The sequence below is a fragment of the Neophocaena asiaeorientalis genome, unplaced genomic scaffold (genome assembly GCF_003031525.2).
Source record: "Neophocaena asiaeorientalis asiaeorientalis breed wild unplaced genomic scaffold, Neophocaena_asiaeorientalis_V1.1 scaffold119, whole genome shotgun sequence".
NCBI lineage: Eukaryota > Metazoa > Chordata > Mammalia > Artiodactyla > Phocoenidae > Neophocaena > Neophocaena asiaeorientalis.
In genome coordinates, this window is record NW_020175821.1 from 7,982,491 (window position 1) to 7,993,218 (window position 10,728).

The window sequence follows — 10,728 nt, forward strand, 5'->3', positions numbered from 1 at the left end:
CCTCTTGTATTGTGAATATTTGTTTCATGCAGTTGTCTTATCTCCCCAACTAGGCTCTCATCAGGCCCAAATTGCCTGGGCTGTGGGCAAAAGCCCTAGCACACAACACCTCAATTCAAGATGGGGACAACATACCCTGTGCAGAAATGCTGCACCCAACACTTAAGTCTAAAGTGCCCCCAGGAACACAACTGTGCCCCACCCTATTGACAGGAACCTCATAAAGCTGCCCTGCCCATGGCCTGTTGGGGAGAGCTTGTCTTCTAGAGCGAGAACTCACACCTCTCCGTTCTTTGACCAAAGAATAAAGCTTTGCTTTACTTCTGAACGAACCAGGCAGGAGGACCCTTGTTGGAGCCCAACTTGAAAGGGTCGGTAATAATAAGACAGGCTGGGACCTGGGACGTGGTACACTTTGCTGCAGTACTTTCACATGGACAAACAGCTCCTTGAGCCACAAAATACAAAGAAACTATAAGGGACTAAAAATAACTGTGTGCATGCTCAGTTGGGGCAAATTATACAAAACAAGATACAAAAAGACCAAAAAAAGAGCTGGGAGCAAAACCAGGGTGTCAGGAGCAAAAGCAGGGTGCTGTGCATGCCTCCTGCACGCAACATCACCAAAGGGGTGGGCAAACCACCTAAGCCACCACTCCCAGCCAACCCCTGGACACCCCCCTACCCTCACCCCATATAAGGAACCAGCTGCCCCCCCACCCCCTCGGGGAGTGAGCAAGAGAAACTGTTACTTGTTATCAAGCGAAACTATTACTTGTGTTTGTTCCTCCCTGCTTGCCTGAATTTCTTGTCTGGCCTCTTGTCACCTTCTGTTGATTGGGCAAGGTCAAGAACCATGGTTGGTATCAATAACACCTATATGATCTCCCTCCCTCCATCACTGGAACCTCATCTCCCACTACTCTGAGGCTTCAGCCACACTGGCCAAACTTGTTTTTCCACAAACACATGATGCATCTAGGGTCTTGGCTCTGGTTTTTTTCTACTGCCTAGAGCAGCCGTCCCCAACCTTTTTGGCACCAGGGACTGGTTTTTGTGGAAGACAATTTTTCCACGGATTGGGGGTGGGGGATGGCTCAAGCGGTAATGGGAGCAACAGGGGAGCGGCAGATGGAGCTTTGCTCTGCTGGCTGGCTCTCCCACCCACTGCTCACCTCCTGCTGTACAGCCCAGTTCCCAACAGGCCGCGGACCAGTTGGGCCTGTTCCCAACAGGCCAACAACCTCCTTCCTGATTCCTCTCAAGCTCTATTCTTTTTCATAGCACTTAACATGTTTCAACATGCTATGTAACCTTTTGGCAGTATACTGTCTGCTTTCCCCACCCCCATGTAAACTCCAGGAGGGAGGTGATTGGTGGGTTTTTTTGTTTGATTTTGCCGCTCTATCCTTGCAAAGCACACCCGGCAATCTCCCACAGGAGGTGATTGTTTTATTCACGGACGTATCCCAAGAGCCTAAAACAGCGCCAGGTAAATAAAAGGCACTCAATAAATACTTGGTGAATAAATTTAGAAATTAGATTTTTTTTCTGCAAGGACACTGCTCTTTGGTGATGAGCCTTAATCAGCTTCTAAGCTTCTTTATTACACAAAGGGCCCAAACCACAGGGAGCCTAGCAGTCCTAGGAGTGGCCCCAGAGGTAAGCTGGAAGCACTGAGGAGACGAAAGCTAAAAAACTAAAAGGTGCAGCTCTTTCTGGGGAAGGGGTGGGTGGCTGGCTGAGGAAGTAAAGACCAACTTGCTTTCCCTTTGCATGTCCACAAGTGTTTCAATGGGCGGCATAAAGGACTTTGAACATTCTCCTACCCAAACAAATCCAGGGCTCCGAGCCCGAGCGCGGCGACGCGGGCCTTGCCCTTCCCCAGGCAGCTTCAGTGCCCTCACTTAGGTGGTTAGGCCGCGCCTAAACAGCGTTCTTTTCCGAGCCGGGACCTCCGTGCCTCAGGGACTAGGCGCCAAGGTGGCGCGTACTCCTCGTCCAGGTGTCCCGTGGGCGGCCGCAGGGGCCGTAGCACCGGTCGCCTGACAGGCGGCGGAACGAACACCCGGGCGAGGACCTGCGCACGTCACGGAGGCGTCGGCCCGGGCCCGCCGCACGCATGCGCACTGCGCCCAGCATGAGGGTCGCGGCTCTGATCAGGTAACCGCCCCGGTGCCGCCTTCCTCCTCCCTTCCTGCTTCCAGTCCCTTTCTGCTGAGTGGCGGGAGCTGCCGCCGCCGCCGAACTGACGGTGTCCCTGCAGAAGCCGTGTATCTGGAGCTCGGCGGCTCCTCCCGGTAGCAGGAAGAGGCGGAGCCTTCGGGCTACTGCCCGGCCTGGCTGGTCCCCGGTCCCGGGCTGGCGCTCCTCCTTTCTCTCCGTCGCCGCCTCCCTGGTCTTCTGGGCCCCAAACTTGGGTTCAGATTGGTTTCACTTTAAAACTACTTATGTCTGGGTCTCACCGCCCGAGGGCTGGTTAAATTACTCCGACCCGACTCGGGGTCGGATTCTCAAAAACTGTAATGGGCTGTGAAGTTTGAGGGGCACTGCTTGACGCCACTTACTGAGTCTCTCCCACCCTTTTCTCTCATTTTTCATCCTCTTTTATAGTTCCCTTCAGTCTTTCTGCCGGTCCTCCGGCCCTGCCTGGTTCCCTAGGTTGTTACCAGCCCCGCCCCCTCCCGCAAAAGACCACCTCTCCCTCGCCTGCCGTCCCATTAGTGACTGGACTGTTTATGGCATAGATGTGTTTTACTTTGGTGCTCAAGGAGAGAGATGGAATTATCCTGTTTTATCTTAGATCCAGTTGCCATTGCTTTGAACACTCATGATTGCTTTTGGAAAAGTGACCTTACGGTAACACACTCCATATTCCAAAAGGAGTTTGAAATTTAATAACCCATCATGTTTTTAGGTGTCTAAATTGAGTCCTATGACGACCAAAGATTGGTCAGCTTAAATGTCTCCATACTCAATCTGTAAACTGAAGCAAAAGGGAAAAAACAACAAAATGCAAAAGGGAGTTCAGACTACTTGAACATTTGTTTGATGAGTTTTGGATCTGTATAGAGTGAGATGAATAGAGGGCAACCATGCGAAGCCCATTGAAGATTTCATGAAAGTTCTTGTTCGGTGACCTACGAAATTAATACTGGCTGACAATAGTGTGACCTATTAAGGACTCGATATAACATCTTTTACTTCAATGCCATTGTTAGGATATTGGACTATAATGCCAAAATAATTTTTTTCCAATGAATTTCTTCTGTAAACAATGTGATTATTTGATCTAGATAAGTAAGAACAAAAAGCAGTCCAAGGAAATGAGTAATTCATATCCACATGCAGTTTACCAAAGTTTAACCATTAAAGTGAGACACTTAAGTCTCAGAAATGTTGAAGGGAAGGAGAGAAGATTGGTATAATCCATTACACTAGATATTCTGTAATGTGCATATGTTACTTTTATAATAACCAAATTACTTTTAAAAAAGGCAATGTTGGAAAATCGTTGCTAAAATGTAAGATCTGTGTAAATGTTGGAAGACATAAGTAGGAGTACAGAACATAATATGTACATACAAATATGAATGCATACATAATACATATATACATTTGTATGCATATACACTTGAATGTATTTGGATTTAAACTTAATACAGTGAATCTGCTTGCAATAAATATATTTAGTGTGTGCACTAAGAGATGGGATATGTGTGTGTGTTCTAGGGAATAAGTGAAACCAAGGTTCTTACATTATCTTTAGACCATGAAGAGCATATTTTCCTAATACACAAAAGATTGCATCATTGAATTTTACAGTTGAATGACACCTTGAGGATTAGTTAGACCATTCTCTAATTTTATAATGAAGCATGTGAACCCAAGCACGTTGAGTAACTTAGTTTGGTCTTCCAGAATTGGGAACTGAAATTCTGATCTTGTGAAGGATGTCTTCCCTAACATATGCTGATGTACTTTGTGATGTTCTAAGAAGTGAGTAAGGTACTCAGCATTTTCCAAACTTAATTTGACCTTTAAAACCTTTTGTTCTTAGAGTATTTGTCGGACACTAGTGTTCCACAGAACACAATTTGGGAAATACTATTTTTAAATCATGTTTGAAATCTTAGCATATTTTAAAATAAAAGGACAAGTTCTGATTGTGGGTGTATACCCTTTAATCTTTAATATTCTAAATATTCTAAAGAATTAGATCATCTTGTCCTGGGGAAATAAAACAGGTTCAATAGGAGAAGCTGTGAAAGTGGTACTTGGGGGAAACATCAGAAGCTGAGGGGAGAGAGCATGATGTGTAACTTCACTTTGCCCCTTGCAATCTCCCTTCCCTTGAGAAGTTCTGGAATGACAGTTGTTACTGATCAGAATTTGGTAGAGGCTGACAAATGCTGGGAACTAAAATAAAAGGCAAAAGGGCCAACTTCTAGGATAATCAGTCTCTTGGTTTCTTTGCTTATAAATAGGTCTAAACATTATCTGGGGGTACGTTTGCAGATTTTAGCAGAGATTAGAATGAAGGGAAACAGGAATAAAATGAAGAGAGACAAAGATAAAGGAAGAAACATGCAAGAGAGTACTAAACAAATAGTATAAAGGTTGCCATTCAACCTTGTTATAGATGAATGACTTTTGGTCTTGAATAAGTGATTTGCTAGGTAGGTAGATTTGGTACCAGAATTTAGAATTTCCTGTCAATCTGTTTATTAGATTTATGACTCAGGCCTTGTCCTGCCATCATATGTAGTGATGGCTGAAAGAAGAAGTACTGATAGTACTGCTGTTTAACTTTATCAGTGTAATTCAGCATTTTGCTTTCAACCTCTACAGAATTTGAACCCACCAAGTACATCAAACTTTGTCATTTGATTGCATCTCAGATCTTTAATTTGATCCTTTAATTGGTGATGGTGACCGTTGTTAGAGTTCTTAAAGTGGAACAGAACATGTTTTTTTCTGCTTTCTCATAGAAAATTTCATCTGAGAAGTATATATAATAGTTTAACTGAAATGTAAAATTAAATCATATTTTATTTGCAAAACACTTTATATTAAGCAAAGCCACTATCACAAACCAAAGAGTTGCCATTTTTTGTTTAGCATAGTCTTTGTTATAATGGCATATAATTTCATAAGCCCTTGTGAGTAGCAGCCTTAGATAATCAGATTCGTTTGATCAGTTGTGTATGCTATGGAAATTACATGTGTTTTTTGCATTCTAATGTAAAATAGTCCCTCAAATATTCTGAAAAGCTGAAAAAATGTGTTCTATTTCTATAATGAGTCTATGTCAGATAATGGTCAGTAACCTGATATTTGCCTCATCTATTTCTTTCTTTATTTTTTAGTGGTGGGAAGGACAGCTGTTATAATATGATGCAGTGCATTGCTGCTGGGCATCAGATTGTTGCTTTAGCAAATCTAAGACCACCTGAAAACCAAGGTAAGTGTATAACTATCAGAAAATTCTCTAAATGACTGAAACTCCAACCTCATAATCGCATTCTATTGTATGCAGTATGCAAACAATAAAAGGAACTCATATATCTTTAGCACTGGTTATCTGCTATGTTCTATGCTAAGTGTTTTCAATTACATATCCTTTACTCCTCGTAAGAACTCCTAGAAAGTTTTATTAGACAAAGATACTGAAGCTTAGAGTTTTATAAATTTGTCCAAGGTGAAATAGCTAGGATAAACTTGCAGAGCTGAGACTTGAATCCTCTTACTTCAGAGTGCACTGCTGTTCCACTACAACACTTTTCCAAGTGTTGTTGGCAATGCACAGCTAAATAAGATACAGCTTCTTGGAGCCTGGGAAGTAAGACATATATTAATAAATGATAATATATGAATTTTGTTATTAAAAGCATCTAGTTTAGCCACCTTAGATGTACGCTAAATGTGTGAGACTTGAGAGAGCCGTAGAGCAATGTATTTCTACTTTTTTATTTGTCTGTGGTAATAAGGACATCTACAAATAATCCATAGACCTTATTTTAGCTACTTTTTTTGGTTTTTCTCCAATGAAATTTCCCCATTTAGAACTGTTTTTTTCTCTGTGTCCATGTCAGTGTCCAGATTTCCTCTTTTAATAAGGACACCAATCATACTGGGTAAAGGCCTTACCCTAATGACCTCATCTTAACGAATTACATCTGCAATGACCCTATTCCCAAGTAAGGTCACATTTTGAGGTATTAGATGTTAGGACTTTAACACAAGAATTTGGGAGCGACACAATTCAAACAGCAACAATATCTTTTTTTAATTGAGATATAATTGATGTATAACACTGTATTCGTTTTAGGTATATAACATAATGATTTGGTGTATATATATATATATGGTGAAATGATTACCACAATAAGTTTACTTAACATCCATCACCACACATAATTATAATTTTTTTTTCCTAATCAGACTTTTAAAAAAAGAAAAATATTCACTGATTTGCTTTTTATACTCTTTTATTATACTCATACAACCATAGATATTAACTGCTAAAATGTAATAGGGCGAGATTAACACTTGTCTAACTCTATTACTACTTTTATAGTAAGATCTTTTTATCATCCCCTTTACTCAACTTCTTTCAAGATTCCATGCTTTTGCTCTACTATTATTTTAGGGTGAATTATTAGTGAAAACCCTAATTATAGTTCCTGGCATGAAGTAGGCACCCACTAAATTTAGTTGAATCTGGGTTTAGCACTAAATATTTCCTTCCTTCCTCCCTTCCTTCCTGCCTTCCTTCCTCCCTCCCTCCCTCCCTTCCTTCTTCCTTCCTTCCTTCCTTCCTTTCTTCCTCAGTGCTGCCAGTATATTGAATTTTTGTTTTTATATCATTTTACAGTTGTTTTCTATTTATTTTGTCTTTTTCTTTTTTTTTTCTTTATGCCCAAATAGGTTGTTTGTAAGCTTCTTGAGAGGAGAGGTCGTATCTTTTGTGTTCCTTTAATTGTTCCTCAGCACTTGGGACAGCTCTGTGCCTCTGATAAGCATTCACTCAAGGTTTATTGATGGACAAATGAATAATGAACTAACTAGAATTAGCTCTGCAAGAGCAAGCAGTTATTTCAGTCAGATATTTGCATTTTCTTTCCTTCTCTGATTAAGACCCAAGTAATGCTGGAAGTGAAGTAGGGAAGATAGAGATTAGAAATATTTTATAGGAAGAAATAGAACAGGTCCTGTGGAGGTCCTGTAGAGGGTCAGGGATAAACATACACTTTAGGATTTTGTACTGGGCTTCTGATGATTAATGATAATAGCTTTTTCAATGTGATATGTTTAGAAAATAACCTCCTATTTCTGACTTTAAATAATAAAGAGAAAATTCTTTGACTAAGGGTGAGTGGGAACTACACTATAACTTCTATATTATAAAAGAAGAAGCAGAATTTCCTTGCAGGTTGTGTTCTGTTACCAAAGGAAAGAATTTTCTTATCCCTTGTGGCCAGTCAGGCAAGTGAGTTTTTTAAGCTTTCTATCTTTAGAGGTGTTGGTATTTAAAAAGCAGATTGTATTATATAATATATAATACGTACATGATATATTTTCATTCCCTGGAGTTTCTATCTTCAGCTTTTCTATATGAATTATTACAGTTACCTTGTACTGAATCATTAACGTACAGAGCTTCCTTTACTTACAGTATGGTTATGTTGAAATACATAAGTTGAAAATACCCTGTCAAAAATTCATTTAATACACCTAACCTACTGATCATCATAGCTTAGTCTAGCCTACCTTAACTGTGCTTGAACTACCACTGGGCAAAATCATCTAACACAAAGCGTATTTTATAATAAAGTGTTGAATATCTTATGTAGTTTATTGAATTCTGTAGTGTGTGGAAGTGAAAAACAGAATGGTTTTATGGGTACAGAATGGTTCTAAGTGTATTGGTTGTTAACCCTTGTGATCGTGTGACTGACTGGGGGCTGTGGCTCTCTGCTGGGCATCACACAGGGTATCGACCACATATCACTAGCCTGGGAAAAGATGAGAATTCAAAAGTCGAAGTACAGTTTTTACTGAATGCGTATAGCTTTTGTACCATCATAAAGTTGAAAAATCCTACATTTAACCATTTAACCAAAAATCCTAACCTTAACCAAGTTAAGGACTGTCTTTATAACCTTCCATGTGCTCGGGGTTCACTAGCAGAGTGGTAAGATGACATGCAAAGTATATGTTTAAATTACGCCTCATGTGGAATGGAGCTATTTATTTAGAATATTGTTAGAAAAAATTTAGTAGTAAATGGAAGTGGAATATTACAAAGTAAAAGCTGGAAAAAATCAGCTGCAACTCTCATTGTAATGGAAGAGAATAGATGGCTGTGGGTTGGTAGATGGAGAGGGTTTAGCTAATCGTGATTTAAAGTCAGCAGGAAGTTGGTGATTATTGAATGAATCATTGACTTTTTCCCCCAACCATGTAAAAGGAATCTTAATGAGGAATGACTGGTAGAGATGACTCCAGTACAAAGTTGGTTAAAGTAAATTCACAGCACTGAGTTTTCAGTGGGTAGTCTGGAAAAGACTTTATCCCCATCAATGGGGATAAATGTGAACTTGTCATAAAATTCACAAAGCCATCTCTTTAAATTTGTAGTAGGAACTTTTGTGGCTTATTAATTGAGGTGCTTCAGGCAACAGTGGAGCCTTTTGGTTTTATTTGCTCTCATACCATTGTTGCTATGTAGCTTCCATTAATAAAAGTTACATTGTGGTTGGGACTAAATGGAGCCTTAAAGGAAAATTGTCTTCTAGGTTTTTGAAGTCAGTAAAGTGTTTTAATTATTAGGCCAACATCAGGAAGTTTCTTGCTAAGTAGCTCAAAGTTATTTAAATATATTAATTCGACTGTATTAATTGCCTTTAAAACTAATACATTTAAAGATCTAGTTTAAACTTGAGATGAAGGTAATCTGAAAGGTTTTTAGGTAACTTTGGCTATATCTCTCCTTCCTACTGGGACCAGGACTAGATAGATTTATAATAATAATGTGAGTACATGGAAACCATTCTGTTCTGTGGGTTCAGAAATCTAGTGAGCCAAAATCTGATAGCATATGATGGCAGTTTTGATTATTGAAGGGCCCTTACAATATCATTTTTCATGCCTTTTGATAGAATTCTTTCACATTCAGTGGAAATCCTAGACCTGCTTGGCATATATGCATGTAGAAACATATATGTCAAACATTGTTTTGTACCTTCTTGAAAACGTAATAATGTATTGTGAACATTTTCCCTGTCATTAAGTAGTATTCTACCATAGCATTTTCTAGATATTGTCTTTGGAACACAAATACCCTATGAAAATATAAGTGTTCTGTGGATAGGTAACTTTGAGAGATAATTCATACACTCTCCCCTTGTTAGAGCACCTTAAAGCAGATTAGCCTAGGAAGAACTGCAGTTAAAACACCTGTTTAATATGGTTTATCCTCATTTTTTATAAATTGATTTGACCACAGAGTCCTTTTTTTTCATCCAATACCTATTAATATCTCATGGAATTTCTATTCTGCAGAACATACTTTAGAAAATACTCCTCTTCAAAATTATATTAATGGCTGCATAGTATTTTATTATGTGAATATACTATAATTTTAATCTGTTATAAACAATGCTGTGATGAACATCTTTGCAAATAATCTTTGTGTATATTCATGATTCTTTTTTCTAAAAAAGTGTTAAGAAATCAGAAAGAATATTCCAATATATTTCTAAGCTTATTTATATCACCAAGAAGTCTGATGTGACTCATCTGTTTTGAATATTTTACTCATATCGATATTTTTGGAATCTTGTGACAACCAGTGATTGTGTTACTTATTAGCTTAAGTTATGTTTCTATACACATTTGTAACTGCTCTAACAATACTGAATTTATATATGTTTATATGTTTTATTGAAGTAAGATAATAGAATATATCAAGAGCATCTAAATCTTTTTCTTACAAATATTTGTCACTTATTAACTAAGTATGTTTTTTTTTTACATCTTTATTGGAGTATAATTGCTTTACAATGGTGTGTTAGTTTCTGCTTTATAACAAAGTGAATCAGTTATACATATACATATGTTCCCATATCTCTTCCCTCTTGCATCACCCTCCCTCCAACCCTCCTTATCCTACCTCTCTAGGTGGTCACAAAGCACCGAGCTGATCTCCCTGTGCTATGCGGCTGCTTCCCACTAGCTATCTATTTTACATCTGGTAGTGTATATATGTCCATGCCACTCTCTAGCTTTGTCACAGCTTACCCTTCCCCCTCCCCATATCCTCAAGTCCATTCTCTAGTAGGTCTGTGTTTTTATTCCCGTCTTACCCCGAGGTTCTTCATGACATTTTTTTTTCTTAGATTCCATATATGTGTGTTAGCATACGGTACTTGTCTTTCTCTTTCTGACTTACTTTGCTCTGTATGACAGACTCTAAGTCCATCCACCTCACTACAAATAACTCGATTTTGTTTCTTTTTAAGGCTCAGTAATATTCCGTTGTATATATGTGCCATATCTTCTTTATCCATTCATCCGATGATGGACACGTAGGTTGTTTCCATCTCTTGGCTGTTGTAAATAGAGCTGCAGTGAACATTTTGGTACATGACTCTTTTTGAATTATGGTTTTCTCAGGGTATATACCCAGTAGTGGGATTGCTGGGTCATATGGTAGTTCTATTT

The 10,728-nt window shown here is 39.1% G+C and overlaps 1 protein-coding gene across 3 annotated transcripts in view; it reads left to right on the top strand.

The window, feature by feature from the left end:
• The first annotated feature begins 2,099 nt into the window (after window positions 1-2,099).
• Window positions 2,100-10,728, top strand: part of DPH6 (diphthamine biosynthesis 6) — a 174,047-nt gene continuing 165,418 nt past the window's right edge. For 2 of the 3 annotated variants that reach the window (XM_024732550.1, XM_024732552.1), the window contains exons 1-2: window positions 2,100-2,163; window positions 5,370-5,464. In XM_024732550.1, coding sequence (XP_024588318.1) covers window positions 2,123-2,163; window positions 5,370-5,464 — 136 coding nt within the window. In that variant the 5' untranslated portion in view covers window positions 2,100-2,122. Of the gene's footprint in view, window positions 2,164-2,700; window positions 2,860-5,369; window positions 5,465-10,728 lie in introns of those variants that run through there. The other variant, XM_024732551.1, reaches the window with a different exon arrangement.